The 19359-nt window shown below is 36.8% G+C and overlaps 1 protein-coding gene and 1 long non-coding RNA gene across 5 annotated transcripts in view; one reads left to right on the forward strand and one right to left on the reverse strand.

The window, feature by feature from the left end:
* LOC126866706 (uncharacterized) overlaps positions 1-16442 on the forward strand; it is a 101009-nt gene extending 84567 nt beyond the window's left edge. For all 4 annotated transcript variants that reach the window (XR_007690010.1, XR_007690013.1, XR_007690011.1 and 1 more), the window contains 2 exons: positions 9808-10017; positions 14317-16442. This is a non-coding gene — a long non-coding RNA (uncharacterized LOC126866706). The remainder of the gene's footprint in view (positions 1-9807; positions 10018-14316) is intronic.
* LOC126866697 (tyrosine-protein kinase Drl) overlaps positions 1-19359 on the reverse strand; it is a 104608-nt gene that overhangs the window by 21798 nt on the left and 63451 nt on the right. The window contains exons 3-4 of the mRNA XM_050620596.1: positions 9748-10015; positions 1033-1207 (exon numbers count right to left, since the gene is read on the reverse strand). Coding sequence (XP_050476553.1) covers positions 1033-1207; positions 9748-10015 — 443 coding nt within the window. The remainder of the gene's footprint in view (positions 1-1032; positions 1208-9747; positions 10016-19359) is intronic.

Genomic DNA, 19359 nt, shown 5'->3' on the forward strand with positions numbered 1-19359 from the left:
CCCGTTTGCCGCTGATTTTCATTTATTCGCTTGTGTCCGATTCTACTCGTGACATGATCGGATTAGGTCGTTTAATAAGTGGCTTTTATCTTCGCGGGAAGATACGCTTATTCGTACGTTTACGACATTTTCAAACGCCAATCAGAATTTAAAGCACTACTGAAAATATCTATGTACCCTTCGTCTATACGAATATCGTAAGACGATCGCCTGTACTGCATTTTGCACTACTGTTCCGATTTCCCGACAGTGGCACTACAAAATTTTCCTGTTTGCATTTAGAGCCTGCGTACTGCTCGCTTAAGACTACTAATTAAGAGGGACCGTAATACGTATATTTTAATCAGTTCTTTAACGTTTAATTCGTAGACAATAAATATTCATTAAGGAATAGCGATTTAGTTTAGTACAAAAAACTTTGTCTTATTTTTCACAGCGAATGATAAAACAGCGTTGTCGTAAAGTTTCTTACTTACGCACAAAAGTATCGATAATTTCATTTGCATCGTGACGATTTATTCGATGACAAACACTTTAAATACGAATCTTAAAGGTTAGTTGTTAAAACATAAAACGGCGCAGGACACGCGTCTGTTTCATTATCAGCACATAGCTTACATTGCGTCAGAAATTTTAATGCTTACAAATTGAATTTTGACGCGAGTTTCCGATATACTTACTTTATTTAAACTTCATTTAAACGTCTAACTACAGAGATTAATATTAATTAGCCGCTTTAGTCTTATAATTAATCGACTTATTTTCGTTAAATTAACAATAAGTAATTAGAAAACGGGAAAGGAACGAGAGAAGAAATACTCGTAAATCTTTTTGGTATTCGTAGCTGTGAATTTGACGTAATGAAAGAAAGGAATTATTGAAATAGCGTCAAGATTCGCAACTCGCAAAGTGTATTTTTTGACCATTAATTTCGTCTAACCGAGTTAAAAATAAATTTCCTGGGTAATTCGAACGTGAAACCGGAATTCGTAGCAAAGTGATAACCGGCATATGGAAATTGTATCTACTTACTGGGATTCTTGAATGCGAGCCTTGCTGTTGCGAATGTACAAGGCGCTTGCTACGCTTCCAACGACTAATATCAAGGCGCACGCACATGTTGCGGCGATATAAAGAGCTCCAGCACCATTCACCAAAGGTCCTGGTTCCAAACGTACCGAATCGTTTCTGGGAGGTGCTTGCACTCCTGCAACAAAAATCCTAGTAGTTTCGTTTTCGTATCTTTGAGTAATCCGACTTATCGTTTCTATTATATCTAGCTATGTATTTCGTGCTCCGTAATACACGAATTAAAGCGTGGAAATTACGTATGTACATCTCTGCAGATAAATATTACATTTGCTGAAAATGAGATAAATAACGAGTTGATAATATTTTTAGATACAACGTTAAAAATTTTAAGAATTATTATCTTCTCTAGAATTTTAAATTAAGATATATGTATATAAAATAAAGATAGATGGAGATTAAATATAGGTTCAAGAATTCATGTATTCGATATTATAATACAAATTGTAGCTTTATGATTTTAAATTTTGTTTTTTCGATCGACGAAGATTTTAAAGTCGAAATACTAACAATTTCGAATAAGACGCGACAAAAAATTTTTCAATAACACATCTTCTATTATTAATATACATACATTATAAGCTCCGTTCTATAGAAAGTTATTAGATTTCCATAAATTAATATTATCAAAAGCTCAAACATATATGATATATGCAATTTTTAACCTTGGTCAGAGGCTTGTCGATCAACCGATTAAATTTATATACACATTATTAACGATAACCTATAGTCAAGGAAACACATCGCGCGACGTTGAAATCTCGTTAAAAAATATGGCCATGCACTTTGACAGCGTAATAACAGAGAAACGCAGCCATTAACATAGATTCGTGAGCGATATAACGAGCGGATTTTCCCGTACTGGCGTAAAATAATTGGTATTACATTCAGAAAATGTGTTCAAGCCGCGTTACGTCGTAGACAATCCATTTTACCGATCGAACCACACTCTCCCTCCTCCGTGGCACGGTGCATTCCGTGGCAAGTAAGGCAGGTGATTTTATCGAACAATCGTTGACACGCTGTTCGATCGTTCGTTCTACGTGTCACTACCGAACTACGAATCACTATCGAACAGCAGCATGGAGCAACCGTGGAATAGCGGATTAAGAGTGCAACTCGAACGCAAGGAAGAACATCTTTTTGAATCGGCCCTCCTCCTGTCCTAGTGGTTCACCACAAACTACCACGAGTTTTCTACAAGGCACGGTCGGTCATCCCTGGAACCTCGTCGTATTTCCTTTCACGTCTGTTTGCGCTTTCCACCCTGCATAACTCTTTACCGGTTGCCTCCTTTGAATCATTGCCATCTCGAGTGCTAAAAAATAGAGTCTTAGCATTTTCCTCCGGTCGTTTAAATTAAACGATTTAAATCGAATACGTGATTCGTGTCTTTTATGAAAATCTGTTTGTTTTATCGATTAGATATGTATCTCGAAATTTACACCTCGAAATAAGAGACGTTCATATCGTTGCGATTTCGTTGGAAATTGATAAGCTTCTATTGCGTTTTCCACGCCCGGTATTCCTTTGATTTAAATTTCCGTTCCTTATCTTTCAGGATCTTTTCTGTTACACAAACGGGATCGTAAAGGTAGGGTGAACTGTAATAAATTGCACCGGTGCTTCGCTTTGATTTCGAAACTATACTCTCATTCTTTGAAGACATTCTTCTGTTTGTTCGACGTTTTTAATGAAAACCCGAGCTCCGATTCCTTTAATAAAGGTAGAGTTATACAGGCCACAGCTTTAATTTTACCTTTGAATCAGATTTTTCGATGAAATAAGTAACCGAAAATTTGTAAGATCGCACGAGTAAATGCGTGGTTCCAGCGTATCGTAGCAGGAAACGTACACAGAGTGTAAATAAAAAAGTTGGCGCTACTTGCAGGATCGATTCTAGATATCGAGACAACGATATCAAGATAAGAATATCAAGACGTAGTCGTTCGAGACATCTCAACATTTATATGAATAAATCGGATGACGAATTTTTCTCTATTTCACTTGTACTTGGTGTTTCTCATTCTGAAGCAAACGATACGGCAAAAAGATAGTTTGTAATTGATTTTCCTGTTAGCTACGAATTGATAAAACACTACGTTAATGGTTTCTTATTAACGGTTGTTTTCCACCGTACCTACTATATTGTTACATGTTTCCACTTTCTGGACTTGAATTCTTAGGAAGCTCCATTTACTTATTTAACGGTAAAAGTACACCGCTCTGCGTATTTATCTAGATATAAAATACACGAATAGGTACCCTTTAATACGTGGACATAAACCTTTGGAAACTACACGCTGGTAGTTGGCTTTGCAGCCACCCCGCTTGGTACGCTTTAGAAATTCATTAAGTTGATTTAGGTCATGAGTGTTATCACGCGTATTTTATACAACGATATAACTCGAGTTTTGAGCCAAGTACAATTTTAATCAACGTGTTCGAAATATCTTTAGCTGTGTTCAGTTTTACACTTAAAATATTTATATTAGTAATATAATTTATATTTTTATATATACCTTCCTAGCAATCTCTGGCATGTGTTAATTAATGTGTGTTTAATTTTAAAAAATAACAAGTTTCGCTTTCGCAAGAACAATCACATGTATAGGTGTGTGATTTCGTGAACGATGTCAAAGATAAAGATAAAAATAAAGTTGCGCCGAAATTATTTTCAATTTATTTTCTAAACGTCATATTTTAAAAAATCATACTTTGACCTTTCACATACGCCATTACTACATAATTCATCATCTTCGACTCAACGAGAACGTACACACGCTTAATAAATTAACTTACCACTTTCATGCGATAAAACACGCTAACGTATAGCTAGAAAACATATCAATTAAACTTCTGCTTCTTCTTAAATATTATAAATACACTTCGTACATTAATTTAGTTGACTTTTGCAACTCATTCTCGATAACTTTGCTTCCGAAACATTCGCCCCTGTTCGCCGCGCACTTACACGCGCGTGTTTTCATTCGATTAAACTACATCGTAATTTAAAAGTGCAGTTTTTTCAAGAACGTATTCTCGCAAAGCGATGTAAAACTTTCTTAAGCATATTACCTGGAACCACGAGCAAGCAATTTCTCGATATTACAAGGATTTCTTACCGAAAGTACGAGCCGCTGAACAACGTAAATTCGTGTCCCGCTTTTAACGAATCGCATCCTTTTTATCCGCCTGCACTATCTCGTTTTGTTCCAGACAAAGTAGCGGGAAAAACAGGATTCGTGCCGTTGCCAGGATAAATAACGCAAAGCAGACAGACGAGCTTTACACGATAACGACGGAAACGTTCGCGAGACACTCGGACGAGGAAGAATTTTCTGAAGCGCGATGAGATGCGCGCAGGGACGAAGGGAAAGGAAGGAAGAACGAGAGGGGGCGAAGGGAAGGCCGGTGGAAAAAGTTAAATAAATCGCGCGGGCTCGTAGCTGCTTTTCCCGCTACGTCCAACTTCTTAGAGGAATCTTTTCTTATTTATTTGCAGGAACCGACATCTTTTTAAAATGTCCCCTCTTACATGGCACAATACTCACCGAAGCAGACCACGCGAAAAACTTTTTTAAGTAACTTTGGTTTTCATTCTTTCCGCCGCGCGATCGCAGTTGCAAGTCGCTTTCACGAGAGGTATTACACTTTTGTTGTTTCATCTTTTCGCTTCTCGCGAGGTTAATTGAATTGTTGATAAGTTTACCCGACCCTTAATTGTTCGTTTGCTTGTTCCGCCTAGTTAGCATACGCCGATTTAAATTATGGCATCGTTCGTGGAATTGCTATTTACCGTCGCAGCTAATAAAGAATATTTAACATCCCTTGGTATTGAGAATTTCCTGCTAGAAATCAATCGCGTCAGAAACACAATTTGCCTTTATTAAATCGACGCTACAGGCTGCTCCAAGTTTTTCCAGCTAAACTTCATCGGTATATTCTACGATGAAACACGAGGCAAGAACGTCGTATAAATATAGGTAGTTTAAAACTACGTTAAAAAGCTGTAACAAAAATATCAAGTACAAAGGGAGTGGTAATGCATTTGTGGTTACTATGCCATGAAAAAAGAATAGATGCACGGTCAATGCGAGTACTACGCGTTAATAATCTGTTTCAAAACGTTTACCGTTCGTGCCAAAAGAAGACCTTTTTTCCAAAATTATCGATACATAAAAGCGTAAAATTGGGCAATATTGGAGATCGAAATTGTTTTCTATTAAGTATTTCAGATCTCATGATAGATCTATTTCTTATTTTTAACCAGACTGACACAGCTTACCATACTGACAGAGTTTACCTATTTGAAATACAACGTAAAAGGAAAAATATCATAAAGAAGAAGGAGAACATATGCGTTACTACCTATTTTTTCTTTCATCGGCTATATTTTCCATTAATCGTCAATTGTTTCCTTTCTCCGAAGCTTTTCTAACGCTTATTTGGTTGGAATAAGTCAGAAATGCACGGTTTCGATTGGCGCAAAAATAATTTCGACGGTTTAGACGATGGTTTAACACGTCCAAAGAAACCGCAGCGCTTGATTTTTAATTAAAAACGTCGAAGGAAGAGATTAACGGTCGGCAAAGCACAAAGGAATCAATTTGCTCGTGCTGCTCGCGGACGGCGTAGGATCGATTAAACTTAGTCTTGGTCGACGCACCGACAAGAAACTCACGGGTTTAAGAACAAGTGCAAAGTCGAGAAAGCGCGTTTAGAGGAAAAGAGGTGTATCTCGGTTAAATCCCAGTAGGCGATGCCATCCGACACTATCAAACAAACCTTAACCGAGATTTACGAAGGTTCAGAATTAAGTCCCTGCGGGATTAATGGAATGACCCTCTTCGAACGGTGTTCTTCGGTGTTCTTTCGCTCAACCGCTCGGCGTCTGCTCTCTTGAAACAAATTTCATCGCAAATTGCGGCGTTTCCCGCGGAGTGAAAAATGCTTTCAATCTCACCGTGATGAGTAATTTAAAATCTAGTTACCATCCTCCGACAACTACCGTAAATACTACTACGTTCCTATTATAAACTTAAAAATTGGAGAATATTCAGTGATCGAAGACAGCGAAATATAAGATTTTACTCATTACATCATCGTATAATATCTGTCCTTGCAATTCGCAATTCAACTATTCTCCATGTTCGAGTAAATACAACGTAAATACAGCGCAGATCAAAAGATTGTATCGCGGATGACACGATTAGCTTTACCGTGAACGATAAAATTCGCTTCTTCTTTTTTCAGTAATGCTGTTCTTAGTACATGTAAGCGCGACTCGCTGGTGAGTATTTTTAAGAAGCCGGTTTCTTGAAGACCAAGTCCTATATATAACATTTCTGCGATGTTTGAAATACCATTGCTATAATATACACGTCGTACAATAACAATAATGAAATTTCTTTATAGAATAGAGCATAGGTAGTACTGTAGTGCTTTACTGTTTGATACTTCAGACTCTGTGGTATGGTTTCTCAAATCGACGTAGTAACGAGACATTGATGATTACTTAAAAAAGAGGTCAGATATTCGGTGTTCCGTCCGCTATATCGAGTAATTTCACTATGATCTTAAGGAGTAAAAATACGTTAAACCGATATACGTAGCGAGAATATTAGGTATGTTATTAATCTTTGATAAATTTAACGTTCTCGATCGTCAAATTTATACCATGACTACGTGTACATCGACGAGTACATTTAACGTTAATTTGTCGCGATGAAATTACGAAGAACATTTCGATTTATCGGCGGACATGACTTTGTTAATTTGTACTCCCCTGTCGTCCGATTATTGCATAACACATACACTGTTGCCCAGTGATGAATTGAATAATTTTGTAACGTGATAAAATAATATTATAAAATCTACGTAACTTTATATCACTGAAATTGTTTTAGCTAATACGATTTACCGATATCGTTATCATAGAGATCAGTAGTAGCGCTTCCGTAGCGTGTATCGAGCGACGAATATGAAAAGTTTGCGTAGTTTTTAATGCAACTAAATAACCAAACAAAAAGATACGATCCTCTTATTTTCCTCTGGTCTTTTCGCTTCTTTCAGAAATTCATGTTGCTTGTTCAATGTCTTTAAATTTAAAAGTAGAAAGAACCTTCTTCGGCCACCCCATTCGATGCTCTACATCGCATCGCCTTCGCTTTGCCCCTGTGGATTACTGGATTCAGAGAAAAGTTCGCACAATATCGGCATTTAAATCGTTCGCTATACCGACATTTTTCTTTTCATTCAGCGCTTTTGCCTGATATTTGCTGCAAGACCGCTATCGAACGTTTTCAACCTTTCGGTGTATACATAGCTGGAATACGAGCCACTCGAGGAGCCAACACGAGATTCGATTATTTTTGAGTGGTCTCCAAACGATTTCGGATCTTCGCAGGACCTCTTAGAAAGTAAAGAACCTCGCCCGTACGACCATGATGGACGGGGGCTACTACTAGAACGAAGAAGAAAACAAATTCTGGCGAGGAAGAAGAAACCTCGGTCTACACGCGCGAGTACTACTACTCATCGGTCGACGAGTCTCGCCTCGCAGCGCTTGCTTATTTATTTCCCACCCTTCCTGCTGTCTTACTACCACCCCCTCATCACCCCCTCACCAACCTCTTTTACTCCACTTTTCTACGTGGTCGATCCTCTTGATCTTAGACAGCGAGATCCTTCCTCTCTTCTCTTTCATTAAATACACCGACTCCTGACGAGATTCAATTTTATTCGGTGGATTGCTTTTCGTTGTAGCCCCCTGCACCGGTAACCAGATCCGGATCAGCGTCTGTCAACTCGCTCTTTCTATCTTCTCCTTCGCGTTTCTCGTTTTCCGCCTTATCTCGCTTCTCTCCTTTCCACACCTTCTTTTTCAACTCCCGCCGTTTCCCTTCTACCGCTTCGTTTCCTCGGTCTCCCGTTGACCCTCCCCTTTCGCGTTCGTCTCACTCGCTCGGCTGTAAACACGTATAGTTTCTATCAGCAGCGAAGTCCGATTCTATCCACCTGTCTGACGAAATGTTGCTACTACTTCGAGATCCCCGATATTCCATGTTCTTGTCGATTTCCGGACGGGGAATGGGATGTTTCCACGGCTGCTGCCACGAGAATCACGTCTGTACATCATATCGTATCTTTTTTTCCACGAGAAACGTTTCGTTCGAAGAACTGAGCAGGAGAAGCACGAGATTTGGAGATCTCGTGTCTCCGGAAGCACTAGAATTGGATTTATAGCGAACTACTATCGCGAATATAAAAAAAATAATTCGTATTTCGGACCTAATTGCTGCGAAATGCTTCTTTGTAAAATACAATTCTTCGCATTTTAATTACTTCCTCTTTTATCATCGACGAAGTGCATGCCGACTTTTAGGTAAATAACGAGTTACGTTAATCGAGCTTGGTTAAATGCCCGTAGACTGAAACTTTCGATATATTTAGTATATTTAATCAAGCCAGTTCGGTATATTTCGGAAAGTATGTTCCTGCAAACTTTTTTACCGCCTGGCCAGCTCCGCTTCTCGTTGCCAAGCGGATAACGAGTAATTATCTGGCCAGTAATCGGTATCCAGTTGTTAACGTACAAAGGAGTAAACCGAGTTTTAACAGGTCGAATAGGATTAATAAAGTTACACGACAGGTTACCAGTGTAAAGCGGTATATGGCACACGTGCGATGTAATTAAACGAAATTAGCCAGGCCATCGGCGCGACCAAAGTTTAATCACTCGATTTTCACAGGGTGCAGGTATCACGGCGAGCGCGTTCGCATACACGAAATTCTGCTTTCAGAAATTATGCATCGGCGTTGTTGCCGATTGCGTGTTGCACAAAGGGGCATAAATCGTGCATAGAATTCGCGCCCGAAAGGGACTCGGAACGAATGCTCGACTCTCTCTGTTTTAATCGCGGATACGTCGAAATTGCGTTGCTTGTAACGAAGGTATTCAACGATCCCGGTGAACGTACTAATTAAATTTGCGATTGCGTAAGCCGACCAATTATCGACAGTTCGCCACGGTGTTAAAATACTTGTATGTAAATGCGTTGACACGGTTTACACGTTTCGTGCGTAACACACGCACGGCTAGACTTTTATCGGTGTGCCGCGAACGCGTTTTCGCGAAAGCCGGAGATTCTCCTCTATTAACTCGTATATTTACTTCCATTAACGTCGAGCTATTCGAAAAATAAGCAGAAAAATTTGGCAAATTCGAGCAATTTCTCTGTACCGAGTTATCCTTTTGTGCGCGAGTACGAGTAACGTTCTGTTCCTAAGTATTTCTACCACTTGCAAATTATTGCAAGTACGTAAAATACACGTACTTGGAGCGAAAGTCTTTGATCTAACGTGGGCCTCTGGTATCGTCTCAGCTAACTATACACAGTGGACAGGGTGCCGATAAAAGTAATACTTCGTATTAAATAACGTAGTAAGGTAAAACGGAACAAGTTGCGTTAGATTTTACGTATACGTGTCTTAATAACGTGCTAGAAATTTTCCTAGAGAGTGTATCTTTCGAATTTCATCAAAAAATATACCATATTGCTCCAACTTTGACGAAAATGGAATATTAACCAGTGGAAATAATACGAGATATACCGCATCATTTTGTAATTCCTGTAAATTAGTTCTGTCGCTTACCTTTCAAACAAATCTTGTTTCTCTTGAATACTAAAATGGTATCGTTGTATTTGGTACCAGGTGGGGCTGTGACGTTCAACCTCAAAGCCAAAGGAATTTGCGCACTCACGAGACCCGAGCACGGTAGCCTGATCCTAAAGACTTGCAGTGTGACTGGCACCTCTCCCCTAGCCGACACGTTCACTCTGGGAGGAAGCAGTGCCATCATTCCGGAAACACCGCCCGGAACACCGACTACGTCGTAATCCAATTCCATCGAGTACGGTAACTGTAAGTAAACACGGAAATGAAAACAGATCTTTATAAACGCACTGTATGACATCTCGAGGCGTTGTAGTCGCGTTGTAGTCGCGCTGTATAAAATACTATCAGAAACAAATACGCACGATCGCGAGAAAAGATGAAATCGAATTGAATTGCACTCAGATTTACAATTTGTTGAGAATGAAACGGCTTTCGATCGGAAAAAATAGAACGTAGAAATGGCCAAACAAAAGCGGACGTCAAATCGAAGGCATTCCCGTTGTTCCTCGTTTTCATCGAGTACGGCGTTTACGCGAGCTGGCCGATTACGGATACCTAATAAAAATAGCTCGAAAATCGTATTTCATTAGGCATACCAACGTGGAAACTCTAGCACGAACTTTTAAAGCAACCTACGATTACAGACATGCGATATTTTACGTTTAATCTGCAATTCTTTCGTATCGTAAAGCAATTTGTAGCCTTTAATAATTCTCGAAATTGTTTCAAAGACACCCTCGATGTCTGATATGAAATAGGAGAAACAAAAATTTACAAGACATTATTTTATAATAATTTTTCCCTCTTTTCGGAACTAAATTGATAAAATATACTTTTATAACATTGCATATATAACACGATTAGGTGCTGTTATAAATAAAGTTTTATCAATTTTCACTTAACGATATCTATGTCTTCCATACGTCTACATTAATCAAATACACGTTCACGTGTATAATAAAAATGCCTTAGTAAGGACCCGTGCGTCGGCGTTGTAACGGCGAGAAACCCCCTTTCGGCTTGCATATCATTACACGCATGCAATATTTCACACTGGATCCATTCTTATTTTACCTTCATTTGTTGCATGCTTCTTATTTCATGCTCGAAAATTGACGTTGATGCAAACAACTCCATTCTCTTGTTGCTATTTCAAACTACCAAGTTATTCGTAAAATTCAATGAACTTCCAATGGAAAATCATCTTAGAATAATTCGCCGACGTAAAACACGTATATGCCTTTCCTTTAGATCGCATATTATTTACTTAACGTTTGAGTAGTCCAATTACGATAATACTTGTTACAAGAACTCATTTCCCCTTATTATTTACACAAGAATTAATCTTTCTCCCGGAATGAAAAAATCTGATTTTAACGTTAAATATCGTTATAATATATTCAACATAATAGTATTAAATAATATAGAATTTAATAATAAATTAAACAACGTAGGTTTAGAACAACTAAACGAATTGGCCTTCTTTATGTTTCAAATTTCTTTTTATTAAAAATTCGGGCATGTTATTAAGTGTTATTCATTAATTCCGTGAGATGTATTAAATTACAAAATTTTTTATAGCAAAAAAAACGAGCGGACTAACAATTTTTCACAGATAAAACAAGAGCTCGGTTTAAAAAATTCATCTATAAAGCAATTTATTTGTAACGGGGAAATATTAATCTTTTTTTCTCTTCAATTTATTTCGTTGTGTAACTATGCATATGTGCATATTACCAAAGCTGATGTCTAGTCACGTTATTATTTTATATATATATATATATATATATATATATATATATATATATATATATATATATATATATATATATATATATATATATAATATCGTTTTTTAATTCCGTTTTAATTCTATATCTATATAGTTATAGTATTGTAACTTACAAGGGGTTATAAATATAATGTTACAGTTTTACGGTATTATAAAATATGTGAGTAGAAATAGATATGTAAATAATAATAAATAATATCTTTATATTATATCTTCCTCGATGGTAAAGTGTATTTTTTCATTAAATATCTGTTTCCTCGGTCAAAACTGGAATTTGATGTCATGGCTCGAGATTGGCGGAAGGATCGCGTAGCGTCTAGTCTCGTTCAACCATCGGTGATGCGAGCAGTACCACTGACGCGACGGGCGGAGATGGTGAACTTCACAAACAAAAGTTCCCGCCCCTTCTCTGATCTGTGCAACTTCCGAGCAAAAGGGGAAGAGTGGTGGGAACGAGTAGTGTGTTTAGGCACGCCACAAGTTTTACGAGGTGGCATAAATAATGTGGTTAGTGCTTCGTGATGCAATGTCAACGGAGGCGATTCCACCCTCTTCAACCCCTCGGGAGCCTCCTGTAATCGTCGTAATCGTCGCGCCGGGGGTTTGCGATGGCGTGACACCTGCCTATCGCATTCGTTCGGCTAAGATCTTGCCAATTCTTTCTCTATGTGCTTTTTCCTTTCTTTTTACTACTACTTGAACACATGCCCTGCGAACCATACACAGACAGTTGATTTGCAATTTGATTTGCATAAGCCACTTTGTACTTCTTCTTCGCCAAGCTTTCCGTCAGCCAAGAATTATTAACGCACGTTAACCGAGGAACTTAATTATAAGCGAAGATAAGTCGGAATGAAATCTTTTATAGCCCGATCGTCTTCCATCTTTCGTTGTGAAAAAGTGGATTTATTATGTCTTTCCCGTATTTTCTTAATTCATTAATTGGTACTCTCTTACGATGTAAACGTGATTTCAAATATCCTATTTAATCGTACAATTACAATATTATTAATGATAAAATTGATTTCTAACGATTCGGGCATATGTAATACTAAATAACGATAAACTTGATATAGGGAAATATAAAGGAAATTCGTTGCTTATTATAAATGATTCATGAAAATATAGCAACTAGGTCGATTATTACGAGTCTAAATATGCACAAATGCGCCATTTGTCATATTTCTTGACTAGACGGATGTCACATACGGTAGCCAACGATAAGCATTAAAAGCTTGTATTTACGCGATTTTTACATCGGATAAAGTGCGAGGACGTTATTATAGTTAGGGAGAAATCTCTAATACATCATCGTAATTCATCCGTTTTATTTGACATAATGTTAAAAGATAATTTGTTAATATAACATGTATAAAAAGAGTCTCACACTGTATGTCGCATGGAGACCAATTTAATCGGAAGAATTAAAGGTTGAAATTTTGTCGAATACTATGTGTATTATAAAGAGATTTCACGTTGGAAATATGTCTGTTTTTTACTCTCGTTCGAGTCGATGACGAACTCGAACGGGAGCCTTCTTGCCGAGGGCTGTGACATTTCTTTCTTTAGTGCCCGCCCCCCCCCCTTTTCACATAATTATTATAAGGGTTGTGAATGATACGACATCGAGCCATTCGTCTCTATCCGGTGCTGACAGCCCTGCTGCTATCAACGTACTTAAATCATGACAACAACTGACTGGGAAGCCTTGGAAGGAAATACAAACCAAGTCCTTCATTCGATTCTTCGCATTCTTCCGTCGAGTTTTATTCTTGTTAAAATTTTTAAACTCCTAAAATATTAAATATTTTAAAGGTACTCTTCAAGTATATTGCTTGAGAAATTCATCGTTGCCACTTTCAAACTAGACAGCGATGTAACATCATCTTATTTACCAAATTTTTATAGTTAAATGTTTATTTAATTCTATTAACCGAGGTTAACAAGCCACTCGATGGCCACTAGGCCAAGGAAATTAACCGTAACTCTGATAAACACGACCGTTCTGCCAGGACAATTGCATCCCTGGATAATCGAGGAAAAGCATCTTTACGTAATCCGCAGTAGCTCCTTTCATCCCTGTAATATGTTTTAATTACATGGTAATTAACGTTTATTACTGTACAATTACTTGATGTTGTTAATTACCAGAACGTTTGACGATCTATTACGCAAACGAAATACTTTGTACTCGATAAAGTTAGGTGACTTGTTCGCACAAAGTGAGAAAGAATAATCAAGTTCTCAAAATGATTAAAAATTTATCAACAGAAGAAGAGGTTAATCTTTTTTCTGTTTTATCGAAAAGTAGCTGCTTATTAATAATCCACAAAACGAACGATTTCGTTCGATATCAATATTGGAAATTTCACATATCTCATAATTATACCTGGTATTTTCCTCTTCGATACATGCTTATGAAATATTTACATATTTTATAATTTCCACGATATCACACTCTGATTAATTAATTTATACACGAATTAATTCTGTCTTAATATCGTTCTGTTTACTTGTTATTAATATTACACGAAATATTTATATTTTTCATACATTTAATACATTAATACTTAATACATTTAATATATTCAATATATTAAGTTATTATTTAATATATTATGCACAGCTTAATATATTATATTAGCAAACAAATCTTATTAAAATATAAGATATAAGATTTTAGTAAAAAGCAATACCGGCCTAACATACGAGAGATTATATTTAATTCCATAATAAATCAACGTTTTGTTTAGGATTCACGGCATACGTACATCGCTCTCAGCCAGCTTATAATTTGCGGATCAAATTGGCTCGTCCATTCCATCTATCGAAGAAGGCGAGATAAGTTAATCTCACAAATGCTGCAGTAAAATTTCGTTGAGTCAGAGATTCGATGCAATGTCCAGGAATAGAGATCTTTATAGAGATGAGAACGATAGTCGATCAACCGAGTTCAGTTACGTTCGTTTGCTTGATATCCACTTCAGGATCCTCGTAATAACGTAAAAACGTTTACTTAGGAAATGTCTGCTTTCATTCAGAGCCTGTTAAACTCCGGCACGCAGATTTCGAATCAGCTACCACGAACACTTGAATCGCTTTCCAGCCACGCACACGGCTTCGCGTATACTCCATTGTGTACGGAACAAACCTCCGTTCGACGTGAATCCGTACACCGTACATTATAGGCATTGTTGGCGACGACGAAAAGGACGCCGTGTACGCTACACTATCCTGCCCCGTGACAACATCAACAAAACACATGGACCTCCTGATGGATGCGGACTTCTCCATTCGAATACTTCGAAATTGTTTTGGTGATTTTGTTATCGGTCACCGTTTGAACAAAAGAATACACGGTGCTTCGTGCGAGAATTCGAACGTTTGCAGTGGTGTACAAAAGTACCTGGCCAGATAGATTTTACATTTTATATTTCAAAAGCAGTATCTAAAAGGATTTTACAGATAGGATAGAAGAGATAAAAATATCGTCAAACATAGAGCGATGATCAAGCATACGAATAATACGAAATTTTTATTCGAGAATTTAGTTTCGAATAACATATATCTCGCTCGTTATATTTCCATTTAGATTTCATCTCCCTTTATCGTTTTCGTCTCTCCTCGTCATTTTGCACCGTCCGAATATTACATAATTGGCCGATTACAAATAATTTTACGTGATAAATTTAAAACTAACTGTGAGAAAAATTTCATCTGATAGTAGATATAAGAGCATGGAACAACCGAAGGAAAATAGTATCCACAACAAATAAACATTGTTGCGTGGTTGTACATGATATCAGTTAAATTTCTTTGAAGTATCGTTCTTGAAATACACAATGAAAAATCTATCTGACCAAAAACTTTAGCTTAAACTTATCATTGCACGTATGCACCGTATCAATATGAAGATGTATAAAATATATTTGCCCCGTTGTTATATTTATTACACAACGCCCACAATCTCGCGGTGTGTTTTCGCATTTTGGGCAGCGAAAAGGTGAAATATAACGGAAGGATGTTACGATTCACCGATGGTGATAAATTTGTGTCAAAACGATCGCTGAAACGAAAGTTTTAAAATGATATATAATTATTGGAGTAAAATCGATAATGAATCGAGAAAAGACGATGTAAAACAATTTTTTTTATAATCTATGCGTTTATTCCCTTCGATCTAAGGAAAAGCGTATTTCAAAAGAAAATGTAATACATAATTGTACCAGCGTTATACTTATGAAAAGTTTCATTCAAATATGATATAGGCAATAATACGCCACTACTTTAAGGATTACACGATCGTATTTATGTATAATGGATCGACATCAAAGATTTTAAACGAATCAAAGGTATTATCGACATTTTAAATCGAATTGCTGATTATTCGCGTCCTTTGTGCTATTCCGGTGAACGAAGCGAATTGGTTGATTCCGAGCGATGTATTTACGTGCGTGCCATGGAGTGTGGGTGATGAAAAGTGTGCAACCATGCAAAAACTGCGCTGATAAATGCGGCATGTAACGTGGGGAAAAAGATTACCGATGACTGCTGTTTTGATGATTAATCGGCACGCATGGTTTACAATCTGTATTTCAATATTTTCAGATAGACACCTATAATCAATTATATCATGTTTCCTGAACGTAATGTAATGCTTTGATGCAATTTAAAATAGAATAATTTATAACATAAAGCCATGAAAATCGAACATTCGATCGAGGTGTCATCGATATAACGTGGAAAACAATAAATATTTCTGTATACGTAGTACAAATACGTTAGGTTAAGACACTTTACGTAGGGTATCAAACATCTATTATCGTTTGTAGAACGTTGCGTGAAATACTGTATAAAATACCGAATAAAATACTGTGAAATGAATAAAACTACGGAGTATTTGACTTGTCTTTAGTTATTCTTCGCACAAATCTTGTACATCGTGCATAACATATTTCCATATGTTCGAATACAGTTAGACTGGGCAGGATAGTACAGGCATTTCGTTTTTATTTCTGTTGTTTCCAACTTGCAGGAACTATTGTCATTGGAAGATAATTTTAAGGAACGGTGCTGGCCATCGAAGACCCTGACACGACGACAATTGGAAAGCGTGCAGCCAATCATCGATAACCTCCAGGGCGTAGAACGCGGTAAAATTCATAGCAACTGCATCCCGTTTTTCTCATCGAGTACCCGACTCTTTTTCATCTTCGACAAAGGCCTGTACACGCGTGACCTCGATTCGGTCGTGCGCAATCAATTGTCAGATTCACCGAGAATAAGGTACATAAGAAAGAAAGTGGAACGCGATTCGTCACGTAGGAATCGATTCAGAGACAAGCGGCAGAAAAGCGAAGAGCCACAAGAACGAAAGGGAGAATGAATGAAACGCGGCGAAAGACCTTGCGAGGGGCATTTTGTTGTTTTTCCATCTGTTGGCGCAATAACGAAATTCCATTGTTCTTTCCTTGTTTCGGGCTCTCGAGGAGGACAAAGACAAGCGTTTACGCCTCGATTCGACTTTCCGTCTTTGCCGTTCGTCCATGTAGCCCGTGAACTTATCCGTCGTAGAGCAGAAATTAAATTGAACTCTTTGACAGAAAATGCGAAGAGAGAGAGAGAGAGGGAGAGGGAGAAAGAGAGAAAGACGTTGATAACCAGAGATACTTCTTGCACGTCAAGAATTTTCAAATACAGATCAGACTTTGCTTCGAAGCTTCAGCGCATCCCTCGAAACTTCTCAAAGTAAGAAAACTTTTGGTTGTATTTGACGTTATGTGTCACTGTCTGCAGCTTGAAATTGAAATCGAAAAGCTATTTCGCGACATAATGACGAACGATCAAGCTTTTTAACGATTTAAATAATTTAAATATTTGATGATATCGTATAATGCACGGTTTTTCGAATCTATATTGCTGAAGTTGGAAGCGTGATACGTTAAGTGTAATACTAAATAATCGAAAGCTTAGGCATTCGTAAATATCTACATAATTAAAAGATGTATCTTTAGTTTGGTCAGAAATAAAAAGAATTTTCTTACACGAATACAACGATACGCTTGAAAAATACAGAATAGCCAGCTTCTTTCCAAGAAGAAGAGAATTCTATTATTTTCTTTTTAAGTAAGACGATTTTCTAGAGCATTTGGCAGAAAAAGGTATCGTTATGAAATTTAAAGTATTTCATGAGATGTTTAAATTGTTTACTAAAGATATTTGAATTTACATTTAGATACATCTCATTCGGCCAACTAATTATACATTTGAAACAAAATTTAATCTCTTGGCTTACCATCGAAATTAAATTATCGATTTTCACAAAGATCGAATTCACCAAACTAATTTTTTTCCTTAACACACTCGCTTGATCGCGATCCTTGCCCTTATAATGCTAAACGAACGTCGTTATAAGTATTTCCTAATTCGCCTTGACCGCGATTACTATGATTGACTTTCTGCATAGCGTATCGAATCAACTTCCACGACCATGGATCACTAACCTCGATATAAACGGTGCACAATTATTGGCCACGCAACTAACGTGATTAAAATTCCTTGGTAGAAAGTATGGAAATAAATCGCAAGATTATTCACATTAGATTACGTAGCAAATTACATCAGGTTTGAAAAAGGTATATTAAGTAGAAACTGTAACTCGGATTAATATTCGAGCACGAGCCTATTCGCGAACTTACCTACCCTATATACTTACTTATAACTGTACCACTCAATTAATTCTATTGTGCTATTTTAGAATATATTATATTTATATTATAATTAATACCTAACGTATTAAGAATAATAATAAGCGTAAATAAAGGTAAATAATGCTGAAATTTGACGTTGCAAAAATATGCATGCATTTTAATGTACCTGTTATGGTAATATTAATATTTTATGGTTTTATTTAAATATATAGAGCAAAACGTCTAAGCGTATTGAATGCAACTTTTTAACGGTTTTCTGTAATACGTCTCTATTCTTCTATTACGTGCTCTTTCAATTCTATCGTTCTATAGTTCGTATGGGATAAAATATAAAAACGTTATGATCGACAATCTTATGAATTCTTCGGTGACTAAAGGGGAAGGTACCATATTTTAGATCGATTACATATGTAATAAACATTTTTAGTAGTATTTTGCAAACCAAGTGTCATTCTGTGACCCATAGGAATTAAAATGATACAAGTAATGATAATAATAATAATAGCGATAGTTTTAAAACTAAAATCAATAATAAATTTATACATGCTTTATGTCATCGTTCTGATCAAATTTAAAACTAACATATATCTGTATCTATATGAATAGCACATTTCGTTAAAATACTATCAACAAAAACTAATTCATCTGCACCTGCAGTCAAGATGCAATCTCGCCACATTACTCTTCCACTGCCGTATCTCATTGTCGGTTTCAAATTTTTAAATTGAAATTCTTCGTTGACTTTTCGCTACACCGCATCGTTCTTCATCCGTCTGATCCGAAGAGATTAAATTTACCTTCATCTGAAAATATTACATCGTTCCATCACGATTGGTTTTTAGAAATATATTCTTTAGCAAAATTCAGTCTTTTCTTACGTTATCTCTTTCATATACTGTGGGCCCTTGAGGCATAATACGCGATACAGGTGAACGAAGTTAGAGAGAGATTCTAAGTTTAAGACAAGAATAACAAAATTGCCTCAGACTTGCGAACAAAAAGTTTTATTTTCAAGGAAGTTGAAGAAATTGAAGGATTTCTCAAGTTATAAGAAAGTTATGCGAGTTAAATAAATAAATAAAATGT

The sequence above is a fragment of the Bombus huntii genome, chromosome 6 (assembly GCF_024542735.1).
Source record: "Bombus huntii isolate Logan2020A chromosome 6, iyBomHunt1.1, whole genome shotgun sequence".
NCBI lineage: Eukaryota > Metazoa > Arthropoda > Insecta > Hymenoptera > Apidae > Bombus > Bombus huntii.